The sequence below is a fragment of the Rissa tridactyla genome, chromosome 3 (genome assembly GCF_028500815.1).
Source record: "Rissa tridactyla isolate bRisTri1 chromosome 3, bRisTri1.patW.cur.20221130, whole genome shotgun sequence".
NCBI lineage: Eukaryota > Metazoa > Chordata > Aves > Charadriiformes > Laridae > Rissa > Rissa tridactyla.
The window spans coordinates 8747416-8761564 of NC_071468.1; the positions used below are offsets into that span (position 1 = coordinate 8747416).

General features: G+C 57.2%; 1 protein-coding gene across 1 annotated transcript; it reads left to right on the top strand.

The window, feature by feature from the left end:
* The first annotated feature begins 11071 nt into the window (after positions 1-11071).
* On the top strand, positions 11072-13395 carry FOXA2 (forkhead box A2). The gene is given in 3 exon segments (XM_054197342.1): positions 11072-11158; positions 11831-12769; positions 12771-13395. Coding segments are annotated over 3 exon segments (1350 nt in total). The 3' UTR covers positions 13095-13395.
* Positions 13396-14149: the final 754 nt, after the last annotated feature.

Here is a 14149-nt window from a genome sequence, read left to right on the forward strand (position 1 = left end):
ATGCACGTGGGCAGAGCTTTGGTGACGGAGCTTGGGAAGGGGACACTGCTGTAGGCCAGGTCCCCTCCGATGCAGCATGCAGAGCCCATCGGTGAGGGCAGGCTGAGGCGGGGATGGGGAATGGAGTGCAGGCGCCTGCAGGGACCCACTGGGACCAGCAAAACCGTTCCTCAGCAGTTCCAAGTACTGGTGGAAAGAGGTCTGGCCCAGGAGGGTCCAGGGGCACTCTCCTTTCCCTTCCCCATGTAGGCACAAGCGCAAGAGAGATCCCAGTTGCAGGAGCTAAAGAAAAATCATGCCTCTTTCTTTCCTTTTTTTTTTTTATTTTTCAGCTTTTTGCAGTATGGACTTTTCTTATAGTTTTGTTGTTCGCTCATCATTGCCCTTTCTGACCTTTTTTCCTGATTAAAGAACAAATGTGTTCTCTGGGGCATCTTTTGGTATGAAAATAAATGTGTGACACATCCAGACACCTGTTCCTATTGTTTTGGAGTTTAAAAACATACCCAAAGTATAAAGCTTGATATATAAACCGTAATCCATTTAGTAAATGCTGGTGGATAAGGATGTACACGAAGCACATCTACAGATGGGTATCTGCAGAGATAAGGGCAAGCCTTGCTGTCTGCATACGGAGCCGAGACTGATGAGGTGTGTAGTGGTCCCATGTCCCCGCAAGAGTGGATTTAACTCCTGGCGGGAGACCTCGGGGAGCCCTGTCTCCTGCGCAGATTGAATTAGCTGGGCGATGGGGCTGGCTGCTGCAGCCACAGGAAAGGGCCGGGGTACAGAGACTGGGAGACTGCTGCCGGAGATAAGCAGTGCCCTCGCTTACCGGCCGAGATGAGGACTGGGTGGGACCGGGTCACTGTCGTGGTCCCCAGGGAACAGGTCTCCCTAGCTTGGTGAAGAGAAAGGGAAACCAGCAGTCCCTCTGCTCGCTCCCTCCTGCTGCGTGCGAGCACGTCCAGCCCATCGGACCGTCACCAGCACGGCTCGTCGAGGCTGTCTCTCTCCCAAACGGACGAGGTGATTCCCTAGTTTGCGCTCATTCCTGCAGCTTTGCGTCTGCAAATATTTGGAGGAAAATAGCCACAAATGCCTCAGACGTCACCTTATATATATATATATATTTTTATATATATATATATATGTATCTTTCCAAGCTATAATCATTTGGTTATTCATGAAAAAAAGAAAAATTAAGAAGAACTCGGGTACCTTTAGGACCAGCCCCTGAGGTCCTGACCCGTGGCTTTACCTGCCTAGGACTGATATTGCCCGCAGAGGCTCCCAGATGCTACCAGACCCTGTGAGGAGCTGCCTGCTTGCCGGGCCACGTGCGTGGCACGTGTTGCCAGCCTGGTGGCTGCCCAAATCCTCCGGCGCGCACCTGGGGCCGGGGGGGCTGCCGCCCCTGCCCCTCTCCCAAACAGGCACTGCTAGCAGCAGATGGAAATAGCAGCAGCTCTGTTGATTTACAACCGCAGCCCTGACTTCAATGGGCTGTTTTTGCTCCCCGACAGCTACGGATTTGGTCTTTTTTTTTTTTTTTTTTTTTTTAACAAGCCTCTCTTTTTCCCTGCGCGCAACCCCTTGGCTCCTCAAAACAAGGGAGGCGAGGGTCTGCCCCGCGTGCTGGGGGTACAGGCGAGCTGCTCCCGTCTCCCCTTTGGGAAAAACAAACTCGAATCCTAGAAGCATAAAAAGGCCTTTGTCTGCAGTGGTCCCTGCACCCCTGGGAGAGGCAGCCGGCGATTGCGAGCCGGCGGGTGCTGCTGCACCCCGGTGAAGGGCCGGCGGGCGGTGGCAGTCCCGGAGCCGGCCCTGGGCGCCCCAGCCGCGCCACAGGGTGATGCCTCCCCACGCCAGCCCCGGCAGGAATGTTTGCTGTCACCGCAGCCTGCGGCGAGGAAATATTTTCCAAGCAAAAAAAAGGCCTCCCAGTGTATTTCGCGCTGACGGCTTCCAGCAGCCCTCTGTAGCCGTCTTGTTCTGCCGCCGCCGGGACACCTACCCGGAGGAAGAGAGGAGGCGAAGGTGGGAGAGCTTTAAAAAGCTCTGGTTAAGTTTGTTCCACCCTGGCCGTCCCCCTCTAGAGCGGGGCTTTAGAGGCTACAAAACACCCGGCGGCTGCTTGGGCGGAGGCAGATGGTTTCCCGTCTGCCTGGGATGCTCAAATCCCCCTGCCCAGCATCGTCTCCCAGGGGAGGAGAAGAGAAGCAGAGTCCCGTGCATCTCACAAAGCGGGATGTTAAGGGATGCCCCGGTTCCTCCCCAGGCTGGGCTGTGAATGTAGGTCAAAGCCCTCTCCTCATTGAAATCCAATGACGATGATGGTGTTACAGGTTGGGCTGAAATATGTACCTCCGGGTCTTTACTCTGGCACCGAAACAAAATGTACTCAGAAAACTGAAAAATAAACCCAGCTTGTGAATGCAGCTGATTGGAAGTTTTTCCAGCAGAAAGTGCTGTCCGACCCATGTAAAATCATTCCACGGGCATGTGTTGATTTGGGCAATGTTTCCTCTGAAAAAAAAAAAAAAGATCAGAGCGAGGGGGGAGAAATATTTGGAGAGAGCCGGAGCCGCCGCCTTCAGCGGAGCTTTTCCATCCCCGCTGCACAACGGTTCTCCCTTGGAAATGCACTTTATTTAGCAGCCTAAATGCACTTTATTTAGCAGCCCCGCTGCCTGGTACGTGCTGCCGTTGTGGGGGGTGAAACAAGATCGTCTGCTGCAGACTTGGCTAAAATGCTGGTCCGTGGTGGGGGATGCTTCTGCTGCCTCCACGCTTTTCCTCCCAAACACGCAGGAAAGTGAATTTTACCATGAAGGAAACGCTGGCTTAGTTTTAGAGGGGGGAAGAGGGTCTCGGCGGTACACAGGAGCCAGCCCCTGGGAGAAAGCCTGGCTGGGATGAGCCATGCCAGCGGGCATCGCAGCTCGGTCAGTATGTCCCGCCTGGGACAGGCAAGCCTCAGCTCTCAGGCTGCTTTTTCCTAAAACGCTTTCTTTCCCTTGATCCTTGTTGCAGCCGGTTTTGGGGCCGAGAGCAGGTGCCGAACGCTTGTCGTCGAGTCGATGCGGGTTTTTTTTTTCATCGGCAAGATTTTTTTTTTTTGAGTAGAAAGAAAGGATTACTGAGCCAGATGAACGCTTGTTTGGCAAAAGGTAAGCCAATCAGGCAGTCAAAGGGTTCCCATGTCCTAACAGCACAGGGCAAGATTCAGTTTTGTGCCTGGAAATGAGTGGGGTGGAATGAAAATATCATTGCAGGTGGCAGCAAACTGTAGCTCTAGTGATGGGTGTCGCTGGCCCAAGGCGGACATGGGTGCCCCTAGGATGGGGTGCCCATCCTGGACGTAAAGTACCACCGTAACCTGGCTGCGCCAAGCTCCAGGTGGCAGGGGTACGGCTGTCCTGGCAGCCCTGGGATTGCCCCACCGGGGTGGCACCAACCCCTCGCCCCGGGGCAGGCTCTGTGTCATCACACAGGAATGGGCTTGTGCGCCCGTGGCCGACCCCGAGCAGATTTATTGGGTGATCCTGGGCTGCTATTAGTGGTCAAGGAACCGCAGACTCACAGACAGGGTTTGAGTCCCAGGCAAGCTCCTGTGTTTTTTCGGAGCAGAAATCTCCACTCCGGCTGTTTTGCCGGCAGCTCTGCCAGGGACACCTCGTTCCCGCGAGCCGCCAGCTCCGGATGGGGCACCCGGGGAGACCTGGTCCCCTGGGAGAAGCAGGCTTCCCCGGCCCCCGGCCACCCTCCCCAGAGGCTGGGGGGGGTGACAGAGAGGGGGGTGACATGGGGGCTGTGAACAAAGCATGCCGCCTCCCTCCCCAAGCTCGGAGGAACCGTTGCGCTCGCCGAGCGGTTCGCCCTGCTATTTATACCCGCCGCACGCGAGAGGAGCCTTTCAGTATAAATGAAGCTATTTTAAAGGTCTTGGCCAGGTATAACTGGTTTAAACAAGGCCGGTAATGACTCAGAGGGCTATAAATGTCCGTCAGAGTTCTCAGCGAAGCTGTCGGGGATTGATCTCCTGGGCAAGCAGCCTCCTGTTGCGATGTGAAAGCCCGGGCAGCCTGCGGCACGCTCCTGTCCCCATGCTCGGACACCAGCCCCACCACCAGCAGCCTTTCAAGCTCCCTCCGTCCATGGCCTGGGGGCTCATAAATGTGGTTCCTCCACAGTTATCTTGGGCTCTGTGTGGGTATGGGCCCTGGGGTCCCCATAACTCCATTCTCCAGCCGGAGGCTGTGCAGCCGCGTCCCTGCTGCAGGCTGAGCATCAGCAGCTCAGGCACAGCGGCATGCCCCAGAGACTGGTTTGGCCGAGCACATCTCTTTGGTTTTATGGGACGTTTCAAGTCTTTTGTAACTGGGTCCCCATTTAAGTTGGTGGGGTGAGGCGCTGGACCACCTTGGGCTGCAGTGGGGTTGCTTTGTCCCGCTTCAGTAACGAAAGTCACTGTGTTCCTCCTCCCTCAATTCTCTATGGGGACTGAAGCACCTTCAGACTACGCCAGGTGGGAAGGTCTCCAGCAGAAGGGGGTTTTGTTAGGAAATAACAGGGAGTTTTTAAAGCAGAGGGTTTTGGGAGTAGTCTCTATATTCCATTTTTTCTGTTTGTTTTCTCATTGTAAAACCAAAGACATTTCAGTTTTCAGAAACTGATAATTAAACATAAAAAATATTTCCCCGGAATGAAACCAAAACCTGAATACTTTGGTCAGCCAGGTAAAACTTCTGCTGCCTGCCAGGGCCTTTGGGGATGAAGCTAATGAAAACGTCCATGGCAGGACTTCCCTGGGAGGTGAGGAAGACTTTCCTTCCTTCCTTCCTTCCTTCCTTCCTTCCTTCCTTCCTTCCTTCCTTCCTTCCTTCCTTCCTTCCTTCCTTCCTTCCTTCCTTCCTTCCTTCCTTCCTTCCTTCCTTCCTTCCTTCCTTCCTTCCTTCCTTCCTTCCTTCCTTTTTTGATCTGGAAAGTCAGCATTGCTGGGCATCCCCCTCAGCACATCCTCCTCCCCCTGCCGTGTGAAAGCAGGGGACCTGGAGCGGCCCCGCGCGCCCCAAGCACCGAGCTGAATCTGTTAGCTCCAGGTTTTTCACACCAAAAGCCTTCTCCCACGGACATCATTCCAGATGCCTGCACATCTTGTTTACCCAGCAAAATGTGCTCATGGAGGAAACCAGCGCCGGGGCATCACGTGGGCCATGGTAAACAGCCAGCAGATGCACTCTGTTTATTTTGCTTCAGAGCCTTTCCAGAAGGCACCATTTTGCCGGTGGGCTCCTCGGAGGGACCTTTTTCCCATCCCCGCATCCTACAGGGCGGCAGTTGCCCGCTGCTGGCAGCCCTGCCGGGGCTCCGCAGCAGCCGTGGTCCCACCAGCACCCATCACACCGCCCCTGGGTGCTGTGGACCAGCAAAACCCCTACCTTGGACTGTCGTTGGACTCCGGAGCCATTAGCAAATGCTCTCAGGTTCCCCAGTTGCCTTTCGGGAGCTCATTGTCCCCATCGGTACCGGTGCTGGCACTCACTGAGCATCCCGCTGACGACGGTAAGCTGTGGGGACCTCCTCCATCCCCGAGGGGGACAATAACGGGACTTTATTTCCCCCCGTCACATTCTTCAGGCACTTCCAGAGTTTTATTTTACCTTGTGGTGCCAACCGCTGATTCCAGCGACTCGTTACCTTCGCTGGCATGTTGAATAATTACAGAGTGGGGAGGAATGTTAAAATAGCACCTGGGGGACTGAATATGCCAAAAATAGCCATGCTGGCCATGTCCCGACTGGTCGGATCCTTGGGTACGCTTGCGGATGAATTGGATTTGTCTGCGATGGAGTCCCTGAGAACCTGGAACTGGGGGATATCATCCCATTATGAAAAAGACAGATATCCCTGGGCTCTTGATCAGATATTAAAATTACAAAAATTTTGCATACTCCTGACTCTTCCATTGTTAGACTTGTTAAAGCCTTGGAAAATATTTTCATGAATTAAGAAGCCCCATTAAATGTTGAATCTAATTAGGAGAGACTTGGCTGTGGAGTTCTTCAAATAGTTAAGTCAATATTATACGGTGTAATTGTGGTAATTCCCCGGCGGTACCGTAGCTGACGACAGCCTGTTTTAGCGCGTAGGCAACTCCGAGGATGGGGAAAAACTCTCCCCACCCTGGGATGTCACTTTTTGCAGTGGTTCCCATCTGAATCCTTGAACGAGCAAGCGATATTGTTCCCTGACGTGCCCCGTAGAAACTACGGAGGCATCCCCAGGAGCAGGACCCTGGTGCACCTGACTGAGCCGATACTGAATGTGACCTTGGGATCAGGCCGTGCTGGAGAGCCGGGCTCTTTCTGTCTCTGCCATGGGACTCTCCAGAGGGCTTTGGTGAGGATGCTCAACCTCTCTCCAGCGTATTTCCCCAGTTCGGAAATGCGAATCACCATTATCATCGTCGTCATCCTCCCGTTGCCTGTTCCGCTTGTTTGAGTGGAAGCTCCTGGGGATGCTCCCAGTCCAGCAGAGCCCCTCGACCTTACAGAGCTCCTTCCAGGGATCCTAACTGAACAAACTGGGAATAAAGGCAGTGAGAGGGAGTGCTGCAGGCAGCCCATGGCCCAGGGGTGATGGCAGCTCCCCTGCCCCAGCTCCGCCTTCACCCTTCCCTCTCTCCAGCTCAGACCCACCTGCTCCCTCCTCTTCCTGGACTACCTCCGTGCGTTGATTCCGCCATAATTTTGATGTCTTATCAGGGGAAGGCCTCAATAAATCCTGACAGTAATTGCGGTGGCACTGTACAAGAACGCCGGGCCATCTTCCTTCCTGGCAGGCCGGTTGCTTTTGTCTCTAACAAGATCTGCAGCCGCCCGGTCTCCTTTTGCTTCTTGTTATTGAAATGCCTCTCTTCTTGGGGGCAATGACTGCTTCTATCTCACAGGAGAGCCCCTTCCTCAATTAAAGGGAAAAAAAACCAAACCAAAACAAAACAAAAGCCAGTGCATTTATTTTGAAACAGCAGTGCAATTGGGAGAGTTCATTATATAATTATCATAATTATCAGTAGAAGGGAGATAATTACCCTCCTTGTTGTCAAGAACAAGGTAAGGGGTTCTTTTTTTTCTTTTTTTTTTTTTTTAAATTATTATTTCCTTCTGCACAGGCTAGCCTGGCTATGCGGTATGGAGGGCACAGGGGAGGCGAATGCCAGCACCGGGGCTTCACCCTCTCCCACCTCAGGGCGCGCGGATCATCGCTGCTCGGCCGCCGGCTGCGGTTACGTGCTCACGCGTCCGTTTGCCGCCAAAGCTGGCGGTGGGTCTCGGTTCAGAAGCCTCCTCCCCCTCCCAGCAACGCCCTGCACCGCCGTGGTCCTCACCCGAAATTGCCGTTGAAACCCAGTCAGCTACACAAGGGCGAATGTCTGTCCCTGGGAGTGCCGGGGAAGAGGGAGCGGGATGCGCTTGCTGGCGGCGGCGTTGCTGCAAGTGATGGAGATAGCCAAAAAGCGCCCCAACTCCTGGCAGAGCTTCGCACCGGTCACTGGCCTCCTACCCCTGGGGAGGGAGAGGTGGCTCCTCAAGTCATGGCTTCTAACGCAAATAAGAAGGTAATTTAAGAATTAAATTTAAAATAAATATTAGTTATATATTAAAGAGAAGAAATCATTTTTTAAATGGCCGGTGTGTTTCTCAGTAACCCAACCAAGTGTGTTTAAATAAGGCACCGCTGAAAATTTTCAATTTTTATCATCCTAGGTATTTTTTAAAATGTTTCTTATAAGGCAAACGTATATTTTTGTGCTCTCTTAAGAGATATTAATTTTAGCAGGTTTCCTCAGGCTAGTGGCATGGACGGCTGCCCTTGTGAAAGAAAGGAGAAGGAGACCAAGAGGGACATCACCGTTCCTTGTCACACAAGGGATATGTTGGATGAAGAAAGCTTCTTCTCGTCCAATACACGCTGCATGGAAGGTCCTTCACGTCCCGGGCAGGGCATGGATCATGGGACAGACAGTGAAGGCTGCAACAGCAGACCAAGAAGGCAAAACTGGATTTAAGCGTTGGGACTGGAGCAACAAGAGCAGGAACGTCCTCTGTAGCTGAGGGGTGGCCTCAAGCGAACATTTTGAGTCAAAAGCCAAGAGAATGGGACTCTCATGAAAGCAACTCTCCTTTGCCACTCTGCAGCTTCCAGCTCCCACACACAGTGGGGTGATGAGAGGTAGAAAAATCTCATCTTTGGTGGCAACAAAATTCAAAGTCCTGCTGACCTGAGGGGAAAACGGCACTTCGTAAAGAGCGGTGCGAGACTGCGACCCACAGAGAGCTCTGGGTGTGCGCGAGCCTCCAGCCACCCCTCGCGCGGAGGTGCCAGACATGCTGGGAGCACGCTAAACGCCTGTGTCGCTGCAGGACAAAGGCCTGAAGGTGGGTGAGTTTATTGCACGGGGAAATGCTCGTTATGCCCTCTCTCTTCCTCGGGTGGGCCTCGCCAGGAGCTTCCGTACCAAATGCAGCCACGCTGAAAACACGCGCTCGCCCCCCGCCCTCCCCCCGCGGCACGTCGTGTGCCGAGGGAAAAAATGATGCTGATGCTAACCACACCTCACCCTAAATGGCTGAAGTCAGCTGCGAGCCGGGAGCGGAGCAGACAGGATCTTTGAACTGATGAAGTTCGTTGTGTCCAGTAGCCCCATCGCTAATTTTACTGAGTTCTTCGTGAATCCTCCTATCCAGAGTCTTTTGACTGTTGCTCCAAAGGAGGAAAAAGATCTGTGGAGATGCATTAGGTCAGAGAGTCCTGCCTCGGGCTGTGCTGTCACATCTGGGGTGCACCTAGTCCAGAAGCCCCTTTTAGGGATGGGTGATTTTGGGGTGAATATAAAGCATCCGGGGCGGGCAGGGTGCTCCCCCTGGGGAAAAAGCCTCTTTCCCCTCTTGCAGAGACGAGCGCGCTTGAGCCATTGGGAGTGAGACCCCCCGCCCCGGGGGGGGCAGCACCAGGACGGTGGTCCCCGGAGGTCCCCCGGGGGTGTCCCCCTCCGGCCCCCCCCCCGGCTCTGCAGACCCACAGTAGGCGACAGGGGGCGCCCCGCCACCGCTTTTAGCCGGCGGGACCGCGGGACGTGACCCTCCCGGCGTGGGGGCCACCCCCGCTCCCCTCACTTTTGAGAGGACCCCCCCCCCCCCCCATCCCGGCGGAGGAAGCCCCTCTGGGGTCACAGCCCAACCAACCCCTCCATCCCCTAAACAGGGGCAGAAAAGGGCTGGGGTGAGAGGGAGGGGGGGCTGCCACTGTCGCCGCAGCTGTCGCGATAGGAGCGTGCCCTCCTGGAGGCGGGGGCGTTGTTTGTCGTTCGTCGGTGACTCCGGAGGGTGCTGGAACCCGGGACCAGAGTCCTGCGGGAGGTTTAGGATTCCTCCCAGAGCGGGAGCCCCGCGGGGAGGTGAAATCATGCTCTCTGCTGGGTTTGTGTTAATATTTAAAAACGATCGTCAGCCATCGCCGATCGATGGGTTGGGGTTCTCCCCCCCCCCCCCTCCCCTCTCGGGAGCGATACATAAATGAATAAACAAACAAACAAGCACACACGGCGGTTTCTGGGGTTTTTTTGAAGGTGGGTAGATATAGGTGGGGATCTATGAAACAGGCAAAAACAACTCCCCGGGCGCGGCGGAGGCGGCCGGGGCCGTGCGCCGCGGGGGCAGGCGGGGATGCTGGAGGGGGAGGCATGGCCCCAACCCGGGGCGGGGGGGTGTGTGGAGGTGGAGGGAAGCCCTCCGCTCCCTCCTGCCGGGAAAGGAGCCGCGCTCGGTCCCGCTCCGCAGGCTGGACCCCGCCGGGAGCCGACGTGCCCGCAGCGCCGATGGGGCGGGCGGCGGAGCTGGGTGGGTTTTGGAGCCTGGTGATTTTTGTCGTCCGTCTGTCCGTCCTTCCTTCCTTCCTTCTTTTCCCCCCTTTCGGAAGCTGCCGGCGCGTTTCGGCAGCGGGAGCGGCGGCGCTGCCCCGACGGCGCCCACGGGGACCCCCACACCGCCCGGCCCGGCGCCGGGGGAGCCCCCGGGCCCCCGACGGCGCTTCTCCTGCGCCGCTCCCCCCTCCTTCCCTGCCTTCCCTGTTTGTTTTAGTTACGAATTTGTTGTAGGTACCTGAGCCGGAGGCCGGGGAAGTGTCAGAGCGGCGGCTGCCGGGCCCGCCGATGGGGCAGAGCCCGGGCACGGCCAGGCGGGCGGCGGCCTGATCCCCGCAGCCGGGGGCTCCGCCGAGCAGCCGCGGGGAAAAAAGGTGCGTGGGGCTGGGCTGGGAGCTGCCTCCCGTTGGGGCTGCGGGGGATGGAACAGCTTCCGACGGGGTTGCGGGGGAGCTACAAGGCAGCTCCTTTCGGGGGTGGTGAGGTGGGGGGGGAGTCGGCTCCCGTCGGGGCTGCCCAGGGTGCGTGTGGGGGGGTGTGTGTGTGTGTTTGTGTGTGTGTGTGTGATGGGAATGGGCTCCCACAGGATCCCCCTGCAAAGTCGGGGGGAACCTGGGTACGGGGTGCTCGTCCCGGCGCCCCGGCGTGCTGCCGGGCCCCCCATGCTCGGCGGTGGGGTGCGGATAGGTGCGCGGGGGGCCGCGGAGGAGCCTCTCCCGCCTAGGTGTGAGCTGATTATTCAAATGGGCAGCCGAGGACCTGGGGATTGGAGGCTCGCCCGGCCGCTCCGTGCTATATCACTCGAGCACCCACGTCACTGCAGCACTTGTCCTCCTCTTCCTCCTCCTCCTCTTCTTCCTCCCTCCTCCCTCCTCCTCCTCCGGCTCCTCCATCGCCTCCGGGCGACTCTTCGCCGCGAAACACTGCGAAAACCCACCCAAGGAGCAGCAGGGAAAAAAAACACCCCAGCCCCAGCGCCGCTCGATTTCCCCCCCCCCCCTTCCTCCCTCCCTCCTCTTCCTCCTCCTCCAGAGGCTCCGACGGAGGGGAGGGAGGGCTGGGGACTTTTTTTTTTTTTTTTTTTTTTTTTTTTTGGGTTGCTCTCTGTCGTCGTTTGTTGTGGCTGTTAAATTTTAAACTGCCATGCACTCCACTTCCAGTATGCTGGGAGCGGTGAAAATGGAAGGCCATGAGCACACGGACTGGAGCAACTACTACGGGGAGCCCGAGGTAAGGAGGGGAGCCGGGGCTCCGCCGCCCCCCGCCCCGGCCCGCCCCGGCCCCGGCCGGGGTCCTCCCGCCCTGCCAGCCCCGGGACAAGATTAACTTTGCCATCAAATACCGAGCCGGGGCTCCTCGCTGCCTGCCTGCTGCGGGTAGGGCTGCGCCGGGCGCGGGCAGGGGCGCGGAGGCAGCGCGGGTGGGGGGGGGGGGTCCCGGGGGGCGCGGGGAAACGGGGTGCTGCCGGGCGGCGGGTCGCTATTTTTTCCTCACCACCCCCCCACCCCCTCACCCACCCCCCACCCCCCCGCCCCAGGTATTTTTCTCGCTCCGGGCAGGGATGTCCCTTCCCCTTCCTCCAGCTCCCTTTTCCAGGACGGATCCGCCGATCCTGATGCCATCCCGTCTCTTTTTTATACATACATATATATTTTTTTTTTTTCTTTTCTTTCTTTTTCATTAACGAGAAAAACAACCCCCCGCCACGGGATTTAACCCTTCCCGCCCCGCGGGGCACGGAGCCCCGGGGCTGCAGAGGCTCTCGCCAGTGACGATCGGGGCTGGGAAGGGGTGTCCCCCCACTGCTCCCCGAGCTGCTCTTGTCCCCGACGGGGCTACCAACCTGCCTCCTTCCCGTCCCCCCCCGCCAATCTCCCTCCTCTTTCTCGCTTGCCCCTGCAGAGCTATTCCTCGGTGAGCAACATGAACGCGGGGCTGGGCATGAACAGCATGAATACGTACATGACCATGTCGGCCATGAGCACCACGGCCAACATGACGGCTGCCACCTCCATGAACATGTCCTACGCCAACACAGGCATGAGTCCCTCACTCACTGGCATGTCCCCGGGTGCAGGGGCCATGCCTGGCATGGGCTCGGCTGGTGTGGCGGGGATGGGCGCCCACCTGAGTCCCAGCATGAGCCCCATGGGAGGCCAAGCGGGCTCCATGAATGCCCTGGCCCCCTACACCAACATGAACTCCATGAGCCCCATCTACGGGCAATCCAACCTCAACCGCTCGCGGGACCCAAAGACCTACCGGCGGAGCTACACACACGCCAAGCCGCCCTACTCCTACATCTCCCTCATCACCATGGCCATCCAGCAGTCACCCAACAAGATGCTGACACTGAGCGAGATCTACCAGTGGATCATGGACCTCTTCCCCTTCTACCGCCAGAACCAGCAGCGCTGGCAGAACAGCATCCGCCACTCGCTCTCCTTCAACGACTGCTTCCTCAAGGTGCCCCGCTCCCCGGACAAGCCGGGCAAAGGCTCCTTCTGGACACTGCACCCTGATTCTGGCAACATGTTTGAGAACGGCTGCTACCTGCGCCGCCAAAAGCGCTTCAAGTGCGAGAAGCAGCTGGCCGCCAAGGACAGCGGCGGGGCAGGTGGTGGGGCGGGCGGTGGGGGCAAGAAGGGGCCCGGGCAACCTCCCAGCCAGCCCCTTGGGGAAGGCAGCTCCTCGGGGGGCTCTGAAGGCTCAGCCGGCGCCGAGTCCCCGGCCAGCACCTCGCCGTGCCAGGACCACAAGCGTGCCCTGGCCGACCTGAAGGGCACACCGGGGCTGAGCCCCGGGGAGCCGGCGGCCTCACCAGCCCAGCACCTCCTGGCCCCCCCCACATGCTGGCCTGCCGCATGACGCCCACCTCAAGCCCGAGCACCACTACGCCTTCAACCACCCCTTCTCCATCAACAACCTGATGTCCTCCTCCGAGCAGCAGCACCACCACCCTCACCACCACCACCACCACCACCACAAAATGGACCTGAAGGCCTATGAGCAGGTGATGCACTACTCGGGCTACGCCTCACCCATGCCCGGCAGCCTGGCCATGGGGCCCGTAACGAACAAAAATGGCTTAGAGTCCTCCCCTTTAGCTGGAGAGACTTCTTACTACCAAGGTGTGTATTCCCGGCCCATCATGAACTCCTCCTAAACGGGGCAAGGGGAAGACCTCCCCTGGTGAGGGGGAGAAGCCCCCAGTGCCCCCACGCAGCCCCCTAGCAGAGCAATGGACTATGAACGCTGTTGAGCACGGTACATATACATATATATCTATCTATATTTTTTTCCGTTGGCTCCAGATGTTTGCATCCATTCGGAAAAGAGCAGCCGTGTGTCTCGCAAGCATCTCAGCCCATGCCAAGGGCAGGCATGTTGCTCACACCCCCCTCCCCGGCCCAAAGACACCCGTGCCCGGGTGTGTGGGGGGGCCTGCGATTCCCTTGGTTTGCCTTGTGGGGTGGTTTGTTTTGGTGGGGAGGGGTGGGTTGGGGGCGAGGGGATGGGGAGAGGGGAGTTTCTGTTGGGCTTATTTTTTTTTTCGTTGTCGTCGTCGCAAGGAGGTATAAATATGTCTATTTTTTTGTGTGGAAGTGACGGGGAAAAAAAACCAACAAAAACAAAATGAAACCCTCCTTCAGTGTGAAACCCATGCTAGTTTTGAATCCAAGGACCGAAAGTCTTGTAACGTTGTAAAAAGGGGGGGAAAGAGGGGGGGTGGGGGGGGAAGAGAAAAAAAAATTACGAAAAAAATTTAAAAATTAAAAAAAAAGTCAGGATAGATCGTTGTAATTGAAACAAATGCTTGATGTTACCGGGAGAGTAAACTACTTGGATCTGATTAATTTATCGTTTCTGTATGCTTTATTTATGGCTTATAAATGTGTATTCTGGTAGCGACTAGCCAGATTTTCACAGAACTATATTAAAGTGTTATTGGCGGTTTTTTTCCCCTGCATCTCTGTTCTGCCGGGACTCGCCGCTCGCCCCCCGCCATCCCCATCCCGACGGCTCGGCCCGCAGCTCCCCGCCGGTTCCCCTCGAAGCCAGCCCGGGGTGGGGGCGGAGAGGGGCGGCCCGGGGGTCGGGGAGCCGGTCTTCCCCCGCAGCGCTCGGGGGTCGGGAGCGGAGACACCCTTTGGCTCGGGACCCCGGACGGAACGCCACAGCCGGCCTCGCCGCGTTACCCCTCGCCCCGCAATCACCGGG